The sequence below is a fragment of the Oncorhynchus mykiss genome, chromosome 13 (genome assembly GCF_057628025.1).
Source record: "Oncorhynchus mykiss isolate SJ-2025 chromosome 13, ASM5762802v1, whole genome shotgun sequence".
In the NCBI taxonomy this organism is placed as follows: domain Eukaryota; kingdom Metazoa; phylum Chordata; class Actinopteri; order Salmoniformes; family Salmonidae; genus Oncorhynchus; species Oncorhynchus mykiss.
In genome coordinates, this window is record NC_143034.1 from 46,025,821 (window position 1) to 46,048,086 (window position 22,266).

Below are 22,266 nucleotides of genomic sequence, written 5' to 3' on the forward strand. Positions count from 1 at the left end.
CATGCTGAACAATCCTAAGGGTGGAGTGTTTCAGCAGGCTATAGATCAAGTTTAATGGGGTTGGGGAGAGGTTTTGGGGGGAGGGGGGAGGGTGTGGGAGAAGTTAGGGAATTAATAATTGGACAGATCATAATTGGACAGATCATGATTGATCTTACATTCCAACACAGTAGGTGCACTTTAAACGTTTGTTTCCGGACCATCATCATATCGAAGAAGAAGTGTAATGGCGGCTGGTAGAGTTTTTTGAGTCGACCCTATGTAGCCGATGCGAAATGGCTAGCTAGTTAGCGGTGGTGCACGCTGGTAGCGTTTCAATTGGTGACGTCACTCGCTCTGAGACCTTGAAGTAGTGGTTCCCCTTGCTCTGCAAGGGCCGCGGCTTTTGTGGAGCGATGGGTAACGATGCTTCGAGGGTGACTGTTGACGTGTGCAGAGCGTCCCTGGTTCGTGCCCAGGTCGGGGCGAGGGGACGGACGTAAAGTCTATACTGTTACACCTACATGGCGGAAAATTCAAGATACAAGAACCATTTGAACAGTTTGCTACGACAGCGGATGAAGGAGCGTGGAGATGTGGAAATGGACAGAGGGGAAGAAGTAAAGGAGAGTAGAGGGAAGTGATGTGGTGAGGAAGATGGGCGTCAAATACAAAAAGGCAAAAATGCTCTCCGGTAGATCCAACATTTAACCTGCTGAGTTCGGGCCTCTTCCCGATGATGACAAGGATGGTTCTGGAGAGAATGGATCCTTGCCTTCTGGCTCATCCATATGTGATGTCAGGATGGGTGGAGAAGAGGTTGGGGACTGTTGAATCTGCACCATGCGTCTTGGGACAAGAACTTTGATTTGCTATGCTCTCCGGAGCTGAGCGCTGTTGAAAGGAGTGATAACTGGTGTGGTGTTAAATGTTGAGAACCAACTGAAATGGAAGATTCCCGGTGTCTTTGACGCCTGCCGTTTGGTGTGACGCAGACCCGGTGGAGAGCGGGGTGAAACAGAGAAGATACTGTCTGTCCTGCTGAGTTTTGATGCAGTCTTTACCAGACAATGTCAAGTTAGGAAGTGTCAGTTATCCAGTGGGAGCTTTGGTCCCGACCCCTAGTTTGGTAACAGCTGGTGTACAGTAACCGAATAAACATCTGCATTTTGAAATAGTATTTTTAAAATCAAATTATAATATATTTTATTAACAAAAAAAAGTATTGTATTGTCATTTTTTGAATACTGGGCTTACAGTAGTAATGGACGTGGATCGCAGTTCACACCTTGATGAGAATTTAAATTGGACAATAGCTAGCCGAAAGGCTCATAATAGCTAATTGTTGATGGAAACTTATTTGATATGATTGTATAGAAACACACGCCACATAACAAAATGTGATCTTATAACAAAATAAACTATATCATAAACTGCCTAAATGGCACCCTATCAAATAGAAATTAGTTTAGGTGAAAATATGGCTTAACATGTTTATTTACCACAGTGTGAAACTTGAGTTTTTAAAAAAAATGCAGTTTTCGACCCATTAGAAAGAAAAGAAGGGACTAATTTCTTCAATATATAATTATTCATTCAGTTAAACCCATAAAACTGTATTGTGGTCTTAGTGCAGGCCCGCAGTATTTCTTTCAGGCTGGAGTAGATGTGCTCAACGATGCCCTCTGGTGGTCTGAATGAGCATTAATGGCAACAACGGCTGACAGTAAAATACTATGATCTCACGCACTTTGAGGTACCTTACCATACCGCACTGCAGCACAATGCAACTACTAAATGAGGACACACTTCACACTATATACACAGCAGTGCCGGTTGGTGCCGTTTAGTGTCTCCTGACCCCTCCTGTCTCAGCCTCCAGTATTTATGCTGCAGTAGTTTATGTGTCGGGGGGCTAGGGTCAGTTTGTTATATCTGGAGTACTTCTCCTGTCCTATTCGGTGTCCTTTGTGAATTTAAGTGTGCTCTCTCTAATTCTCTCTTTCTCTCTTTCTCTCTCTCGGAAAGACCTGAGCCCTAGGACCATGCCTCAGGACTACCTGACATGATGACTCCTTGCTGTCCCCAGTCCACCTGGCCGTGCTGCTGCTCCAGTTTCAACTGTTCTGCCTTATTATTATTCGACCATGCTGGTCATTTATGAACATTTGAACATCTTGGCCATGTTCTGTTATAATCTCCACCCGGCACAGCCAAAAGAGGACTGGCCACCCCACATAGCCTGGTTCCTCTCTAGGTTTCTTCCAAGGTTTTGGCCTTTCTAGGGAGTTTTTCCTAGCCACCGTGCTTCTACACCTGCATTGCTTGCTGTTTGGGGTTTTAGGCTGGGTTTCTGTACAGCACTTTGAGATATCAGCTGATGTACAAAGGGCTATATAAATACATTTGATTTGATTTGATTTGGTTTAAGATTATGGAGGATTTTGTTTTATTACCATGGCCTTATTTCGATTATAGCATATTGGATGACTGTCATTCATATTCATATTCACCCAGCTCAATGTAACAGCGATAGGTTTAGGCTACTGCATGATACTCAAATTTTCCCTATACCAATCAAGAGATTGCTACAACCTATAGCCTTGAAATGAAAGTTTATACCGTAGGTGCACAGGTCGAGAGACAAATTGGAGTGATCAAGGTGACAGGCAGAGAGAGACACATTCCATTCCATCTTGCACACTCTTGCCTGCATCTAGCTGATCTGGGGTGTAATCTTTAGTCCAAACAGTTGCAAAACGCTTCGAAAGTTTCTATTGGACAAATAAATTCAGGTTGGTCCCGCCCCATTTCGTTCTGTTTAAGAAACATTTTGCAACAGAATCGGCAGAATGAATACACCCCTGATCACCCACACACAGTTAAATTTCATAGCAGCCACATAGAGCATTATCACTTTACTTGTTGTAAAATTCATTCTCGCATCTACAGGCTTTCCTCCTCTCACCTTTTCCCTTCACTTGTGGACTTCAGTACACAACACAACAGCTATCTGTGACTAGGCACAAAAACCTCTCCTTGCCAAACCGTCACACCATAACCACTAACCGCTACACAACCTACATCGTCACCATATCAAGGTTATAGTAAAACAAACCAAAATAGAACAAACACATTAGTAAACCCACAATCCAATCCCAAGTGTACAATCACGCATTACAGTGTACAGCAAGTAGTTTAGCAGTTAAACCGGCGGGCCCCGGTGCCCATACAATTATAAAACCAAAAGCTTACATTGACTTGGAAGAGTTGCAGTGTTGGATAGCCTTAGCCAGCTAGCTAACATAAATAGCATTTCTCTCTGTTTGAGTCAGGTTCTTTGGGTAGAATAAATTAGCTGCAATAGCTAAGTGAAAGGTAGACTAAGAAGAAGAAAACATCTAATGAAATATAGCTCTCTCTCTCTCTCTATGCTGCTTCAACTATTGCCTTTCTCTCTTTGAGTCAACTACTCACTGCAGTGCTAGCTAGCTGTAGCTTATGCTTTCAGTACTAAATTAATGATCAGATCCTTTGGATGGAAAACTTGTTAGTTCATACTGCAAGAGCTCTGATAGGTTGGAGGATGTCCTCCAGCTGTAGTCATAATTATTGTGTAAGTCTATGGAATGTGGTGAGAACCACGAGGCTCCTAGGTTTTGAATGATTGAAGTCAATGTACCCAAAGAATTCGCCAGACATAGGCTATTTCTTTTACAAAACAACGTGCAACTGCGACTCAAACTGGCCATTGTTTTATTCTAAAGAATATGGCCCTTTATAATGTCCACTTATGTTCATATGCTGTATATAGCATCTTAACGTTTTAAAACAAAATAGATAAATCATTTGTCCAGCCTTTGCTGCTACGCTTGCAGATGTCCATAATATGCTGCGACCCTAATCAAAAAGTATTTATCACCAAATAACAACAACTTAGCGATAGGTTGTTGTAACGTTTGAACTTAAAACATGTTTTTCATTGAATTAAAAAATAATTGTATGGGTGAACACCTTATAGTTTCATTGTATTGACATTCCCAGCCTTATTTACAGTCGTCCGTTTTTGTTCAAAATATGAAGTCATTGAAACTGAAACACTGCATCCTGAATGGGTGGAGGCAGCAAACAATGTACTAGGCCAGCCATAATTTACAACCTGATAGAAATATGTTTTGGACTACCAAGAAATGTATTGGTGAATTATATTAATCATGCATTGAGCTGCATCCATCTATTCTGCCAACAATACCGTACTGTACAACATGGAATTTTGAGTCAAATAGAACCTATTTTTAAAAAACCTCTTACAAAGTTGGTTTTCAAGCATAAACTAGGAATTTGATATGTTTTACTGATATTATGATTGTCCGTTTGCAGATATGAAACAAAGTAGTTCAAATGCTGTCAGTTCCACTTTAAATACTTCAAAATCTGTCATGTATTGTCATGTTGTGTCTTGTTTCTGTCCTTTCTCTTCACCCTGTCTCCCTCTGCTGGTCGTTTTAGGTTACCTTTTCTCCCCCTCTTTCCCCCAGCTGTTCCTTGTCTCCTCCTAACTACCTCGTCACCCCTTTTCCCACCTGTTCCCTTTTTCCCTCTGATTAGTCCTCTATATCTCTCTCTGTTTTTGTTTCTGTCTTTGTCGGATTCTTGTTTGTGTTATTCATGCCTGAACCAGACTATCGTCATGTTTGCTGCAACCTTGTCCTGTCCTGTCGGAATCTGCCGGTCCATCTGAGCCTACCTATGTTTTGTTATTAAAGAAGCTCTATTTACGTTAATTCGCTTTTGGGTCCTCATTCACGCACCGTAACAGAAGAATCCGACCCAGAATGGACCCAGCGACTTCGGATCCTCTCCACTCAGCCGTCGAGATCCAGGGAGCGATGCTAGGCAGACACGAGCAGGAATTGTCTGCTGCTCGACATGCCGTTGAGACCCTGGCCACCCAAGTCTCCAACCTCACAGAACAGGTTCACCATCTCCGCCTCGATCCACCGGCCACTTCCAGGGCTTTCGAATCTCCGGAGCCCAGAATCAATAACCCACCGTGTTACTCTGGGGATCCCACTGAATGCCGCTCGTTCCTCACCCAGTGTGATATTGTGTTTTCTCTCCAGCCCAACACTTACTCCAGGAGCACTGCTCGTGTCGCCTACGTCATATCTCTCCTTACTGGACGGGCTCGTGAGTGGGGCACGGCAATCTGGGAGGCAAGGGCTGAGTGTACTAACCAGTATCAGGACTTTAAGGAGGAGATGATACGGGTTTTTGATCGATCTGTTTTTGGGGAGGAGGCTTCCAGGGCCCTGTCTTCCCTATGTCAAGGTAATCGATCCATAACAGACTACTCTATTGAGTTTCGCACTCTTGCTGCCTCCAGTGGCTGGAACGAGCCGGCTTTGCTCGCTCGTTTTCTGGAGGGTCTCCGCGCAGAGGTAAAGGATGAGATTCTCTCCCGGGAGGTTCCTTCCAGCGTGGATTCCTTGATTGAACTCGCTATTCGCATTGAGCGACGGGTTGATCTTCGTCACCGAGCTCGTGGAAAGGAGCTCGCGTTCTTCGTTGCCCCCCTCTCCGCATCACTACCATCTTCCTCTGTCGGCTCGGGTGCTGAGCCTATGCAGCTGGGCGGTATCCGCATCTCGACTAAGGAGAGGGAACGGAGAATCACCAACCGCCTCTGTCTCTATTGCGGTTCTGCTGGTCATTTTGTCACTTCATGTCCAGTAAAAGCCAGAGCTCATCAGTAAGCGGAGGGCTACTGGTGAGCGCTACTACTCCTGTCTCTCCTTCAAGATCCTGCACTACCTTGTCGGTCCATCTACGCTGGACCGGTTCGTCAGCTTCCTGCAGTGCCTTAATAGACTCTGGGGCGGAGGGCTGTTTTATGGACGAGACCTGGGCTCGGGAACATGACATTCCTCTCAGACAGTTAAGGGAGTCCACGGCCTTGTTCGCCCTGGATGGTAGTCCTCTCCCCAGGATTCAGCGTGAGACGCTACCTTTAACCCTCACTGTTTCTGGTAATCATAGCGAAACCATTTCTTTTTTAATTTTTCGTTCACCTTTTACACCTGTTGTTTTGGGCCATCCCTGGCTAGTTTGTCATAATCCTTCCATTAATTGGTCTAGTAATTCTATCCTCTCCTGGAACGTCTCTTGTCATGTGAAATGTTTAATGTCTGCTATCCCTCCTGTTTCCTCTGTCTCTTCTTCACAGGAGGAGCCTGGTGATTTGACAGGGGTGCCGGAGGAATATCACGATCTGCGCACGGTGTTCAGTCGGTCCAGGGCCACCTCTCTTCCTCCACACCGGTCGTATGATTGTAGTATTGATCTCCTTCCGGGAACCACTCCCCCCCGGGGTAGACTATACTCTCTGTCGGCTCCCGAACGTAAGGCTCTCGAAGATTATTTGTCTGTAGCTCTTGCCGCCGGTACCATAGTCCCCTCCTCCTCTCCCGCCGGAGCGGGGTTTTTTTTTGTTAAGAAGAAGGACGGGTCCCTGCGCCCCTGCATAGATTATCGAGGGCTGAATGACATAACAGTGAAGAATCGTTATCCGCTTCCTCTTATGTCTTCAGCCTTCGAGATCCTGCAGGGAGCCAGGTTTTTCACTAAGTTGGACCTTCGTAACGCTTACCATCTCGTGCGCATCAGGGAGGGGGACGAGTGGAAGACGGCGTTTAACACTCCGTTAGGGCACTTTGAATACCGGGTTCTTCCTTTCGGCCTCGCTAACGCTCCAGCTGTCTTTCAGGCATTAGTCAATGATGTCCTGAGAGACATGCTGAACATCTTTGTTTTCGTTTACCTTGACGATATCCTGATTTTTTCACCGTCACTCCAGATTCATGTTCAGCACGTTCGACGTGTCCTCCAGCGCCTTTTAGAGAATTGTCTTTTTGTGAAGGCTGAGAAGTGCACTTTTCATGCCTCCTCCGTCACATTTCTCGGTTCTGTTATTTCCGCTGAAGGCATTAAGATGGATCCCGCTAAGGTCCAGGCTGTCATTGATTGGCCCGTCCCTAAGTCACGCGTCGAGCTGCAGCGCTTTCTCGGCTTCGCGAACTTCTATCGTCGTTTCATCCGTAATTTCGGTCAGGTGGCAGCTCCTCTCACAGCCCTTACTTCTGTCAAGACGTGCTTTAAGTGGTCCGTTTCCGCCCAGGGAGCTTTTGATCTCCTCAAGAATCGTTTTACATCCGCTCCTATCCTTGTTACACCTGACGTCTCTAGACAGTTCGTGGTCGAGGTTGACGCGTCAGAGGTGGGCGTGGGAGCCATTCTTTCTCAGCGCTCCCTCTCTGACGACAAGGTCCACCCTTGCGCGTATTTTTCTCATCGCCTGTCGCCGTCGGAACGTAACTATGATGTGGGAAACCGCGAACTGCTCGCCATCCGCTTAGCCCTAGGCGAATGGCGACAGTGGTTGGAGGGGGCGACCGTTCCTTTTGTCGTTTGGACTGACCATAGGAACCTTGAGTACATCCGTTCTGCCAAACGACTTAATGCGCGTCAGACGCGCTGGGCGCTGTTTTTCGCTCGTTTCGAGTTCGTGATTTCTTATCGTCCGGGCTCTAAGAACACCAAGCCTGATGCTTTATCTCGTCTCTTCAGTTCTTCAGTAGCCTCCACTGACCCCGAGGGGATTCTCCCTGAGGGGCGTGTTGTCGGGTTGACTGTCTGGGGAATTGAGAGGCAGGTAAAGCAAGCACTCACTCAAACTCCGTCGCCGCGCGCTTGTCCCAGGAACCTTCTTTTCGTTCCCGTTCCTACTCGTCTGGCCGTTCTTCAGTGGGCTCACTCTGCCAAGTTAGCCGGCCACCCTGGCGTTCGGGGTACGCTTGCTTCCATTCGCCAGCGTTTTTGGTGGCCCACCCGGGAGCATGACACGCGTCGCTTCGTGGCTGCTTGTTCGGTCTGCGCGCAGACTAAGTCCGGTAACTCCCCTCCTGCCGGCCGTCTCAGGCCGCTTCCCATTCCCTCTCGACCGTGGTCTCACATCGCCTTAGATTTTGTCACCGGACTGCCTTCGTCAGCGGGGAAGACTGTTATTCTTACGGTTGTCGACAGGTTCTCTAAGGCGGCTCATTTTATTCCCCTTGCTAAGCTTCCTTCTGCTAAAGAGACGGCACAAATCATCATCGAGAATGTTTTCAGAATTCATGGCCTTCCGTCAGACGTCGTTTCGGACAGAGGTCCGCAATTCACGTCTCAATTTTGGAGGGAGTTTTGCCGTTTGATTGGGGCTTCCGTCAGTCTCTCTTCCGGCTTTCACCCCCAGTCTAACGGTCAAGCAGAACGGGCCAATCAGACTATTGGTCGCATCTTACGCAGTCTTTCTTTTCGCAACCCTGCGTCTTGGTCAGAACAGCTCCCCTGGGCAGAATACGCCCACAACTCGATTCCTTCGTCTGCGACCGGGCTATCTCCTTTTCAGAGTAGCCTCGGGTACCAGCCTCCGCTGTTCTCATCTCAGTTCACCGAGTCCAGCGTCCCCTCCGCTCAGGCTTTTGTCCAACGTTGCGAGCGCACCTGGAAGAGGGTCAGGTCTGCACTTTGCCGTTATAGGGCGCAGACTGTGAGGGCTGCTAATAAGCGTAGAACTAAGAGTCCTAGATATTGTCGCGGTCAGAGAGTTTGGCTCTCCACTCAGAACCTTCCCCTTAAGACCGCTTCTCGCAAGTTGACCCCGCGGTTCATTGGTCCGTTCCGTATTTCTCAGATCATTAATCCTGTCGCAGTGCGACTTCTTCTTCCGCGATATCTTCGTCGCGTCCACCCGGTCTTCCATGTCTCCTGTGTCAAGCCCGTTCTTCGCGCCCCCGCTCGTCTTTCCCCCCCCCCCCCCATCCTTGTCGAGGGCGCACCCATCTACAGGGTCCGTAGGATTTTGGACATGCGTCCTCGGGGCCGTGGTCATCAGTACCTAGTAGATTGGGAGGGGTACGGTCCTGAGGAGAGGAGTTGGGTTCCCTCTCGGGACGTGCTGGACCGTGCGCTGATCGATGATTTCCTCCGTTGCCGCCAGGTTTCCTCCTCGAGTGCGCCAGGAGGCGCTCGGTGAGTGGGGGGGTACTGTCATGTATTGTCATGTTGTGTCTTGTTTCTGTCCTTTCTCTTCACCCTGTCTCCCTCTGCTGGTCGTTTTAGGTTACCTTTTCTCCCCCTCTTTCCCCCAGCTGTTCCTTGTCTCCTCCTAACTACCTCGTCACCCCTTTTCCCACCTGTTCCCTTTTTCCCTCTGATTAGTCCTCTATATCTCTCTCTGTTTTTGTTTCTGTCTTTGTCGGATTCTTGTTTGTGTTATTCATGCCTGAACCAGACTATCGTCATGTTTGCTGCAACCTTGTCCTGTCCTGTCGGAATCTGCCGGTCCATCTGAGCCTACCTATGTTTTGTTATTAAAGAAGCTCTATTTACGTTAATTCGCTTTTGGGTCCTCATTCACGCACCGTAACAAAATCAGTCAAATATACAGTATTTGGTTCTTTGAGCTTGACACCAATAAGCACAAAGTAAGGAAAAATGTGACCTGTAATTGTTTTTTTTATATGTGCCAGAAGTGTATTTGTGCTGCTTTTTCCAAGAAGGACCATAGTGATTGTATCAGATGTTATCGCAGAATAAAGAGTTGATAAGCTAAACATTGTGGCCATTAAGGTGTCTTCACTTGTTCTCTCTGGTGGTTTAGCCGTCTATCAAAGTTTTGTTTACAATATTTCATGGTATTGTGTAAAAAATGTGAATAATCAATGTGTTATGATGAGAAGGAATTCAAGAAAACAGCCAACAGACCTAGAAACATATTTAAATACATTTTATTTGCAATGTCCAGCAATGCAATATGGTATGAAGCAACAGATGTACAGTGTGTTTTTACAAGTACAAAGTATTTCCTGGATAGTAAATTGTGTGCAGTGATACTAATGCATTTTGAAAAGTCCTTTATAAAAATCCCTCACATTAGTCAATCTCTTCAATGGTTGGGCCTTGGGAGCTGTCACCAGAGCTGGTCCGTGCCTGATCTCCACAGCAACCTGTGGGCATCCCTCCCTGCTGGTACAGCTTGGTAATGATAGGCTGGCATACTTTCTCCAGCTCCTTTAGCTGATGCTCATACTCCTCTTTGTCGCCCAGCTGGTTGTTCTCCAACCAGGAAATGGTCTGGTCGCACCTGTCCACCACTTTCTTTTTGTCCTCCTGGCTGATCTTGCCTTTCATGTTGTCGTCCTCCACGCTGCTCTTCATATTGAAGGCGTACGACTCCAGGGAGTTCTTGGCAGCTATCTTCTCCCTCTGTGCGTCATCCTCAGCTTTGTATTTCTCAGCGTCCTGCACCATCCTCTCAATATCCTCTTTGCTGAGCCGGCCCTTGTCGTTGGTGATGGTGATCTTGTTCTCTTTGCCCGTGCTCTTGTCCACCGCTGATACGTTCAGAATGCCGTTGGCGTCGATGTCAAAGGTCACCTCGATCTGAGGGACTCCTCGTGGGGCAGGGGGGATCCCAGAGAGCTCAAACTTCCCCAGGAGGTTGTTGTCCTTGGTCATGGCTCTCTCTCCCTCGTAGACCTGGATCATGACCCCGGGCTGGTTGTCGGAGTAAGTGGTGAAGGTCTGGGTCTGTTTGGATGGGATGGTGGTGTTGCGTTTGATCAGGGCGGTCATGACCCCTCCGGCGGTTTCGATGCCCAGGGACAGGGGAGCCACATCCAGCAGCAGCAGGTCCTGGACGTTCTCAGACTTGTCGCCAGACAAGATGGCCGCCTGGATGGCAGCGCCGTAGGCCACCGCCTCGTCTGGGTTGATGCTCTTGTTTAGCTCTCGGCCGTTGAAAAAGTCCTGCAGGAGCTTCTGGACCTTGGGGATCCGGGTGGAGCCTCCGACCAGGACGACGTCGTGAATTTGGGCCTTGTCCATCTTGGCATCCCCGAGGGCTTTCTCCACAGGCTCCAGGGTTCCCCTGAAGAGGTCGGAACACATTTCCTCAAAACGAGCCCTGGTGATGGAGGTGTAGAAGTCGATGCCCTCAAAAAGAGAGTCAATCTCAATGCTGGCCTGGGAGCTGGAGGACAGTGTTCTCTTGGCCCTCTCGCAGGCTGTCCTCAGCCTCCTCAGAGCCCGCTTGTTCTGGCTGATGTCCTTCTTGTGTTTCCTCTTGAACTCCTCCACAAAGTGACTGACCAGGCGGTTGTCAAAGTCCTCCCCGCCCAGGTGAGTGTCTCCAGCTGTGGCCTTCACCTCAAAGATCCCATCCTCGATGGTCAGGATGGACACGTCAAAGGTGCCCCCACCCAGGTCAAAAATCAGGACGTTGCGTTCCCTGGACATGCCTTTGTCCATGCCGTAGGCGATGGCTGCCGCCGTGGGCTCGTTGATGATCCTCAGCACATTCAGCCCAGCGATCACTCCAGCGTCCTTAGTGGCCTGTCTCTGTGAATCGTTGAAGTAGGCAGGGACTGTGATGACTGCATTGGACACCTTCTGGCCCAGGTAAGCCTCAGCGATCTCCCTCATCTTCACCAGGACCATGGAAGAGATCTCCTCTGGGTTGAAGCATTTGTTCTCACCTTTGTAATCGACCTGAACTTTAGGCTTTCCTCCGTCGCTGACCACCTTGAAGGGCCAGTGCTTCATGTCGGCTTGCACGACCTGATCGTTGAACTTTCGGCCAATCAGGCGTTTGGCGTCGAAAACGGTGTTGTTGGGGTTCATGGCCACCTGGTTCTTTGCTGCGTCTCCGATAAGTCTCTCAGTGTCTGTGAAGGCCACATAGCTGGGTGTGGTCCTGTTGCCCTGGTCGTTGGCGATGATCTCCACTTTACCATGCTGGAACACCCCCACACAGGAGTAGGTGGTGCCCAGGTCAATGCCGATAGACGGGCCTTTAGCTGATGACATCTTGATGGTTTGGAGTTAGTTGCCTACAAATGAATTAAATAATATTTTAGAAATTGATATTCTTCTACGAAAACCTAGGTGCAAGTAATGACAATCTCCACCAACAGAGATGTTAGACTAAATATACTTGAATAACAACCAGACCTGGGTTCAAATACATGCGTATTTAAGTATTTCTAATTCTTATTTTCTGTGTATTTGAGGATTTTCAAATAATGTGGCCACTTCTATTTAAAGTATTTTCAAATCATTTTATTTAAATACTATTTTAAACTAATTTCAAATACTTGTCTCCAAATACATTTCAAATGCACCTAGGAACAAACAATCCTGGGTTCAAATGCATGGAATATTTACATATTTTAATTTTGAAATACACTTGTCTGTGTATTTGAGTATTTTCAAATACATGGTAATACTTTCCAAATGTATTTCCAAACACATTCCAATATTCAACTACTTATATTTCAAAATGTACTGGTATTTTAAAGTCCTTGAAAAACAGTAATAAGCATTTGAACCCAGGTCTGAAAACAACACTGTTGTCAATGTTTGTGTTATATACATATATATATATATAAATATATATATTAGTGTTAGACACAATCATTTCTGCTAATCTATTACAGAGAAACTCTTTTCACAACAGGCCTCAATTTTTTCTATGAACACTCCTGAATAATATTGTGTTATCTTCACAGAATTAGAGCAGATTTTCTTAAAATGAACAAATAACTAATTATAATAAAATAATAATATGCTACAAAAAAAAAAGAATGTAGGCATAGTCTGTCCAATGAATATTATATCATTATAATATTATTTCTTTATTAGTTAACCAAATATTCTGGCATAATGTTATAGCTAAATCAGCTATGTCCACACAACCAACATAGCATCATTGTTTATTCTATCAAGTTTATAACTGTCACAGCCATTATGAAAATAGGGTCCTGAATGAATTCCCATTTACTTACAGTTTATGAATGTTGAGAATGAACGTGTCTCTTCTCTTTTCTTGCTTTCTTTTCCCTTTAGTATTCTCGTTGAGTCGATGTTTGAATCTGAATGTACTTCACCAGAATATATACCGCCCCCATTGCCTAAAAAATAGCACTCATGATTTCTAGCCATTTCTCGAACTCTCCGAATACATTGCTCAAGAGAGCGCAGCTTCCTGTGCAATGACGTAGGCTGCGAGGAGTATGCACATGTCAGTTCTCTTATTACAGAGAGTTCGAGAGGCAAGGAGACCTGTCCAGAACGCACACACACAGCACACTAATAGTGAAACCATTATTCGTATTGATTAAAATGATCAAAAACCGTTAATGATTCAAATTTCAACACAAATGAAACAGCATCCGGTTCAACCTTATTCAGTCGACATTTCAGTCTATCGGCCACACTGCAGTTCCTCAACAGTTCATGAGATGTCAGTCTATACATTTTTTTCTCAGTAATGAATACTAGACATGTATTGTAAGAGAATTGAGTGCCTACTGCACAAGTGGTATGTGCAACTCACCACAAGTTAATGTGCCTCCAGGGAAGATCCTTTTTGTTGTATTTAAGCCAGACTATTTAAGATATCCAGTATTAATTGTTAAATGAAAGACAAATGATGAACACACTGGCTAATCCACCTCTATTCTATTCTAGTCAATGTTATTCTGTTCTAAACCATTCTAGAGTACCCTATTCCGTACTGATGGCCTATCAGTTCACATTTGCTTACCAAAAACAAGATATCTCCATGATATCCCCATCATGAGGATATCTTGTTAATGCTAAGCAAATATGAACTCCTTGTGACATTCTCCTGTGAATTTTAATGACAAAAAACACAAATGGTAGCTAAAGTATTTGCTAATATGCATTGCATTCAGAAAGTATTCAGACCCCTTGACTTTTTCCACAATTTGTTACGTTACAGCCTTATTCTAAAAATGTATGAAATTATTTTTTTCATCATCAGTCAACACACAATACCTCATAATGACAAAGCAAACTTTTTTTTTTTTTTAATTGTCTCATATTTATTAAAAATAAAAACAGAAATACCTTATTTTGCCAGCAGCTTACCACCCTGCATACCACTGCTGGCTTGCTTCTGAAGCTAAGCAGGGTTGGTCCTGGTCAGTCCCTAGATGGGAGACCAGATGCTGCTGGAAGTGGTGTTGGAGGGCCAGAAGGAGGCACTCTTTCCTCTGGTCTAATTTTTTAAAATCTTAATGCCCCAGGGCAGTGATTGGGGACATTGCCATGTGTAGGGTGCCGTCTTTCAGATGGGACGTTAAACGGGTGTCCTGACTCTCTGAGGTCATTAAAGATCCCATGGCACTTATTGTAAGAGTAGGGGTGTTAACCCCGGTGTCCTGGCTAAATTCCCAATTTGACCTTCAAACCATCACGGTCACCTAATAATCCACAGTTGACAATTGGCTCATTAATCTCCCTCCTCTCCTGGTCTGATTGAGCATTAATGGCAACAATGGCTGACAGTAAAATACTATGATTTCATGCACTTTAAGTTGCCTTACCATATCAGAATGCAACTACTAGATGAGGACACCCTTCACACTATATTCACAGCAGTGCCGTTCAAGATTATGGAGGATTTCGTTTTATTACCATGGCCTTATTTCGATTATAGCATATTGGATGACTGTCATTCATATTCCCATTCACCCAGCTCAATGTCACATCAATAGGTTTAGGCTACTACATGATACTCAAATTTTCCCTATACCAACCAAGAGATTGCTACAACCTATAGCCTAGAAATGAAAGTTTATACCGTAGGTGCACAGGTCGAGAGACAAATTGGAGTGATCAAGGTGACAGGCAGAGAAACATTCAATCCCATCTTGCACACTCTTGCCTGCATCTAGCTGATCTGGGGTGTAATCTTTAGTCCAAATAGTTGCAAAATGTTTCGAAAGTTTCTAATGGACAAATAAATTCAGGTAGGTCCCGCCCCATTTCGTTCTGTTTAAGAAACAATTGGCAGAATGAATACACCCCTGATCACCCACACACAGTTAAATTTCATAGCAGCCACATAGAGCATTATCACTTTACTTGTTGTAAAATTCATTCTCGCATCTACAGGCTTTCCTCCTGTCACCTTTTCCCTTCACTTGTGGACTTCAGTACACAACACAACAGCTATCTGTGACTAGGCACAAAAACCTCTCCTTGCAAAACCGTCACACCATAACCACTAACCGCTACACAACCTACATCGTCACCACATCAAGGTTATAGTAAAACAAACCAAAATAGAACAAACACATTAGTAAACCCACAATCCAATCCCAAGTGTACAATCACGCATTACAGTGTACAGCAAGTAGTTTAGCAGTTAAACCGGCGGGCCCCGGTGCCCATACATTTATAAAACCAAAAGCTTACATTGACTTGGAAGAGTTGCAGTGTTGGATAGCCTTAGCCAGCTAGCTAACATAAATAGCATTTCTCTCTGTTTGAGTCAGGTTCTTTGGGTAGAATAAATTAGCTGCAATAGCTAAGTGAAAGGTAGACTAAGAAGAATAAAACATCTAATGAAATATAGCTCTCTCTCTCTCTCTATGCTGCTTCAACTATTGCCTTTCTCTCTTTGAGTCAACTACTCACTGCAGTGCTAGCTAGCTGTAGCTTATGCTTTCAGTACTAAATTAATGATCAGATCCTTTGGATGGAAAACTTGTTAGTTCATACTGCAAGAGCTCTGATAGGTTGGAGGATGTCCTCCAGCTGTAGTCATAATTATTGTGTAATTCTATGGAATGTGGTGAGAACCACGAGGCTCCTAGGTTTTGAATTATTGAAGTCAATGTACCCAAAGAATTCACCAGACATAGGCTATTTCTTTTACAAAACAACGTGCAACTGCGACTCAAACTGGCCATTGTTTTATTCTAAAGAATATGGCCCTTTATAATGTCCACTTATGTTCATATGCTGTATATAGCATCTTAACGTTTTAAAACAAAATAGATAAATCATTTGTCCAGCCTTTGCTGCTACGCTTGCAGATGTCCATAATATGCTGCGACCCTAATCAAAAAGTATTTATCACCAAATAACAACAACTTAGCGATAGGTTGTTGTAACATTTGAACTTAAAACATGTTTTTCATTGAATTAAAAAATAATTGTATGGGTGAACACCTTATAGTTTCATTGTATTGACATTCCCAGCCTTATTTACAGTCGTCCGTTTTTGTTCAAAATATGAAGTCATTGAAACTGAAACACTGCATCCTGAATGGGTGGCGGCAGCAAACAATGTACTAGGCCAGCCATAATTTACAACCTGATAGAAATATGTTTTGGACTACCAAGAAATGTATTGGTGAATTATATTAATCATACATTGAGCTGCATCCATCTATTCTGCCAACAATACCGTACTGTACAACATGGAATTTTGAGTCAAATAGAACCTATTTTTTAAAAACCTCTTACAAAGTTGGTTTTGAAGCATAAACTGGGAATGTGATATGTTTTACTGATATTATGATTGTCCGTTTGCAGATATGAAACAAAGTAGTTCAAATGCTGTCAGTTCCACTTTAAATACTTCAAAATCAGTCAAATATACAGTATTTGGTTCTTTGAGCTTGACACCAATAAGCACAAAGTAAGGAAAAATGTGACCTGTAATTGTTTTTTTTATATGTGCCAGAAGTGTATTTGTGCTGCTTTTTCCAAGAAGGACCATAGTGATTGTATCAGATGTTATCGCAGAATAAAGCGTTGATAAGCTAAACATTGTGGCCATTAAGGTGTCTTCACTTGTTCTCTCTGGTGGTTTAGCCGTCTATCAAAGTTTTGTTTACAATATTTCATGGTATTGTGTAAAAAATGTGAATAATCAATGTGTTATGATGAGAAGGAATTCAAGAAAACAGCCAACAGACCTAGAAACATATTTAAATACATTTTATTTGCAATGTCCAGCAATGCAATATGGTATGAATCAACAGATGTGCAGTGTGTTTTTACAAGTACAAAGTATTTCCTGAATAGTAAATTGTATGCAGTGATACTAATGCATTTTGAAAAGTCCTTTATAAAAATCCCTCACTTTAGTCAATCTCTTCAATGGTTGGGCCTTGGGAGCTGTCACCAGAGCTGGTCCGTGCCTGATCTCCACAGCAACCTGTGGGCATCCCTCCCTGCTGGTACAGCTTGGTAATGATAGGCTGGCATACTTTCTCCAGCTCCTTTAGCTGATGCTCATACTCCTCTTTGTCGCCCAGCTGGTTGTTCTCCAACCAGGAAATGGTCTGGTCGCACCTGTCCACCACTTTCTTTTTGTCCTCCTGGCTGATCTTGCCTTTCATGTTGTCGTCCTCCACGCTGCTCTTCATATTGAAGGCGTACGACTCCAGGGAGTTCTTGGCAGCTATCTTCTCCCTCTGTGCGTCATCCTCAGCTTTGTATCTGTCAGCGTCCTGCACCATCCTCTCAATATCCTCTTTGCTGAGCCGGCCCTTGTCGTTGGTGATGGTGATCTTGTTCTCTTTGCCCGTGCTCTTGTCCACCGCTGATACGTTCAGAATGCCGTTGGCGTCGATGTCAAAGGTCACCTCGATCTGAGGGACTCCTCGTGGGGCAGGGGGGATCCCAGAGAGCTCAAACTTCCCCAGGAGGTTGTTGTCCTTGGTCATGGCTCTCTCTCCCTCGTAGACCTGGATCATGACCCCGGGCTGGTTGTCGGAGTAAGTGGTGAAGGTCTGGGTCTGTTTGGATGGGATGGTGGTGTTGCGTTTGATCAGGGCGGTCATGACCCCTCCGGCGGTTTCGATGCCCAGGGACAGGGGAGCCACATCCAGCAGCAGCAGGTCCTGGACGTTCTCAGACTTGTCGCCAGACAAGATGGCCGCCTGGATGGCAGCGCCGTAGGCCACCGCCTCGTCTGGGTTGATGCTCTTGTTTAGCTCTCGGCCGTTGAAAAAGTCCTGCAGGAGCTTCTGGACCTTGGGGATCCGGGTGGAGCCTCCGACCAGGACGACGTCGTGAATTTGGGCCTTGTCCATCTTGGCATCCCCGAGAGATTTCTCCACAGGCTCCAGGGTTCCCCTGAAGAGGTCGGAACACATTTCCTCAAAACGAGCCCTGGTGATGGAGGTGTAGAAGTCGATGCCCTCAAAAAGAGAGTCAATCTCAATGCTGGCCTGGGAGCTGGAGGACAGTGTTCTCTTGGCCCTCTCGCAGGCTGTCCTCAGCCTCCTCAGAGCCCGCTTGTTCTGGCTGATGTCCTTCTTGTGTTTCCTCTTGAACTCCTCCACAAAGTGACTGACCAGGCGGTTGTCAAAGTCCTCCCCGCCCAGGTGAGTGTCTCCAGCTGTGGCCTTCACCTCAAAGATCCCATCCTCGATGGTCAGGATGGACACGTCAAAGGTGCCCCCACCCAGGTCAAAAATCAGGACGTTGCGTTCCCTGGACATGCCTTTGTCCATGCCGTAGGCGATGGCTGCCGCCGTGGGCTCGTTGATGATCCTCAGCACATTCAGCCCAGCGATCACTCCAGCGTCCTTAGTGGCCTGTCTCTGTGAATCGTTGAAGTAGGCAGGGACTGTGATGACTGCATTGGACACCTTCTGGCCCAGGTAAGCCTCAGCGATCTCCCTCATCTTCACCAGGACCATGGAAGAGATCTCCTCTGGGTTGAAGCATTTGTTCTCACCTTTGTAATCGACCTGAACTTTAGGCTTTCCTCCGTCGCTGACCACCTTGAAGGGCCAGTGCTTCATGTCGGCTTGCACGACCTGATCATTGAACTTTCGGCCAATCAGGCGTTTGGCGTCGAAAACGGTGTTGTTGGGGTTCATGGCCACCTGGTTCTTTGCTGCGTCTCCGATAAGTCTCTCAGTGTCTGTGAAGGCCACATAGCTGGGTGTGGTCCTGTTGCCCTGGTCGTTGGCGATGATCTCCACTTTGCCATGCTGGAACACCCCCACACAGGAGTAGGTGGTGCCCAGGTCAATGCCGATAGACGGGCCTTTAGCTGATGACATCTTGATGGTTTGGAGTTAGTTGCCTTCAAATGAATGAAATAATATTTTAGAAATTGATATTCTTCTACGAAAACCTAGGTGCAAGTAATGTCAATCTCCACCAACAGAGATGTTAGCCTAAATATACTTGAATAACAACCAGACCTGGGTTCAAATACCTGCATATTTAAGTATTTCTAATTCTTATTTTCTGTGTATTTGAGGATTTTCAAATAATGTGGCCACTTCTATTTAAAGTATTTTCAAATCATTTTATTTAAATACTATTTTAAACTAATTTCAAATACTTGTCTCCAAATACATTTCAAATACACCTAGGAACAAACAATCATGGGTTCAAATGCATGGAATATTTTAATTTTAAAATACACTTGTCTGTGTATTTGAGTATTTTCAAATACATTGTAATACTTTCCAAATGTATTTCCAAACACATTCCAATATTCAACTACTTATATTTCAAAATGTACTGGTATTTTAAAGTCCTTGAAAAACAATAATAAGCATTTGAACCCAGGTCTGAAAACAACACTGTTGTCAATGTTTGTGTTATATATTAATGTTATATACATATATACACACATATATATATATATATATATATATATATATATATATATATATATATATATATATATATATATATTAGTGTTAGACACAATCATTTCTGCTAATCTATTACAGAGAAACTCTTTTCACAACAGGCCTCAATTTGTTCTATGAACACTCCTGAATAATATTGTGTTATCTTCACAGAATTAGAGCAGATTTTCTTAAAATGAACAAATAACTAATTATAATAAAATAATAATATGCTACAAAAAAAATGTAGGCATAGTCTGTCCAATGAATATTATTCTAATATTATATCATTATAATATTATTTCTTTATTAGTTAACCAAATATTCTGGCATAATGTTATAGCTAAATCAGCAATGTCCACACAACCAACATAGCATCATTGTTTATTCTATCAAGTTTATAACTGTCACAGCCATTATGAAAATAGGGTCCTGAATGAATTCCCCTTTACTTACAGTTTATGAATGTAGAGGTCTGTTGAACGTGTCTCTTCTCTTTTCTTGCTTTCTTTTCCCTTTAGTATTCTCGTTGAGTCGATGTTTGAATCTGAATGTACTTCACCAGAATATATACCGCCCCCATTGCCTAAAAAATAGCACTCATGATTTCTAGCCATTTCTCGAACTCTCCGACTACATTGCTCAAGAGAGCGCAGCTTCCTGTGCAATGACGTAGGCTGCGAGACGTATGCAAATGTCAGTTCTCGTTATTACAGAGCGTTGGAGAGGCGCGGAGACCTGTCCAGAACGCACACACACAGCACACTAATAGTGAAACCATTATTTGTATTGATTAAAATGATCAAAAACCGTTAATGATTCAAATTTCAACACAAATGAAACAGCATCCGGTTCAACCTTATTCAGTCGACATACCAGTCTATCGGCCACACTGCAGTTCCTCAACAGTTCATGAGATGTCAGTCTATACATTTTTTTCTCAGTAATGAATACTAGACATGTATTGTAAGAGAATTGAGTGCCTACTGCACAAGTGGTATGTGCAACTCACCACAAGTTAATGTGCCTCCAGGGAAGATCCTTTTTGTTGTATTTAAGCCAGACTATTTAAGATATCCAGTATTAATTGTTAAATGAAAGACAAATGATGAACACACTGGCTAATCCACCTCTATTCTATTCTAGTCAATGTTATTCTGTTCTAAACCATTCTAGTCTACCCTATTCCGTACTGATGGCCTATCAGTTCACATTTGCTTACCAAAAACAAGATATCTCCATGATATCCCCATCATGAGGATATCTTGTTAATGCTAAGCAAATGTGAACTCGTTGTGACATTCTCCTGTGAATTTTAATTACAAAAAACACAAATGGTAGCTAAAGTATTTGCTAATATGCATTGCATTGGTAAAGTATTCAGACCCCTTGACTTTTTCCACAATTTGTTACGTTACAGCCTTATTCTAAAAATGTATGAAATTATTTTTTTCATCATCAGTCAACACACAATACCTCATAATGACAAAGCATATTTTTTTTTTAATTGTCTCATATTTATTAAAAATAAAAACAGAAATACCTTATTTCGCCAGCAGCTTACCACCCTGCATACCACTGCTGGCTTGCTTCTGAAGCTAAGCAGGGTTGGTCCTGGTCAGTCCCTAGATGGGAGACCAGATACTGCTGGAAGTGGTGTTGGAGGGCCAGTAGGAGGCACTCTTTCCTCTGGTCTAAAAAAAAAATGTCTCAATGCCCCAGGGCAGTGATTGGGGACATTGCCCTGTGTAGGGTGCCGTCTTTCGGATGGGATGTTAAACGGGTGTCCTGACTCTCTGAGGTCATTAAAGATCCCATGGCACTTATTGTAAGAGTAGGGGTGTTAACCCCGGTGTCCTGGCTAAATTCCCAATTTGACCTTCAAACCATCACGGTCACCTAATAATCCACAGTTGACAATTGGCTCATTAATCTCCCTCCTCTCCTGGTCTGATTGAGCATTAATGGCAACAATGGCTGACAGTAAAATACTATGATTTCATGCACTTTAAGTTGCCTTACCATATCAGAATGCAACTACTAGATGAGGACACCCTTCACACTATATTCACAGCAGTGCCGTTCAAGATTATGGAGGATTTTGTTTTATTACCATGGCCTTATTTCGATTATAGCATATTGGATGACTGTCATTCATATTCCCATTCACCCAGCTCAATGTCACATCAATAGGTTTAGGCTACTACATGATACTCAAATTTTCCCTATACCAATCAAGAGATTGCTACAACCTATAGCCTAGAAATGAAAGTTTATACCGTAGGTGCACAGGTCGAGAGACAAATTGGAGTGATCAAGGTGACAGGCAGAGACACATTCAATCCCATCTTGCACACTCTTGCCTGCATCTAGCTGATCTGGGGTGTAATCTTTAGTCCAAATAGTTGCAAAACGTTTCGAAAGTTTCTATTGGACAAATAAATTCAGGTAGGTCCCGCCCCATTTCGTTCTGTTTAAGAAACAATCGGCAGAATGAATACACCCCTGATCACCCACACACAGTTAAATTTCATAGCAGCCACATAGAGCATTATCACTTTACTTGTTGTAAAATTCATTCTCGCATCTACAGGCTTTCCTCCTCTCACCTTTTCCCTTCACTTGTGGACTTCAGTACACAACACAACAGCTATCTGTGACTAGGCACAAAAACCTCTCCTTGCAAAACCGTCACACCATAACCACTAACCGCTACACAACCTACATCGTCACCACATCAAGGTTATAGTAAAACAAACCAAAA

The 22,266-nt window shown here is 44.2% G+C and overlaps 2 protein-coding genes across 2 annotated transcripts; both read right to left on the minus strand.

The window, feature by feature from the left end:
- Positions 1-9,793: 9,793 nt before the first annotated feature.
- LOC118938279 (heat shock 70 kDa protein) lies at positions 9,794-13,309 on the minus strand. Its single transcript, XM_036940945.2, has 2 exons — positions 12,867-13,309; positions 9,794-11,912 (listed from the first exon to the last, which is right to left on the minus strand). The coding sequence occupies exon 2, from the start codon at positions 11,887-11,889 to the stop codon at positions 9,955-9,957; it is 1,935 nt and encodes a 644-aa protein (XP_036796840.2). The 5' UTR covers positions 11,890-11,912; positions 12,867-13,309; the 3' UTR covers positions 9,794-9,954.
- Positions 13,310-16,824: 3,515 nt separating this feature from the next.
- LOC149978901 (heat shock 70 kDa protein-like) lies at positions 16,825-20,384 on the minus strand. Its single transcript, XM_090196322.1, has 2 exons — positions 19,959-20,384; positions 16,825-18,943 (listed from the first exon to the last, which is right to left on the minus strand). Exon 2 carries the CDS (start codon positions 18,918-18,920, stop codon positions 16,986-16,988), a length of 1,935 nt encoding a protein of 644 aa, XP_090052448.1. The 5' UTR covers positions 18,921-18,943; positions 19,959-20,384; the 3' UTR covers positions 16,825-16,985.
- Positions 20,385-22,266: the final 1,882 nt, after the last annotated feature.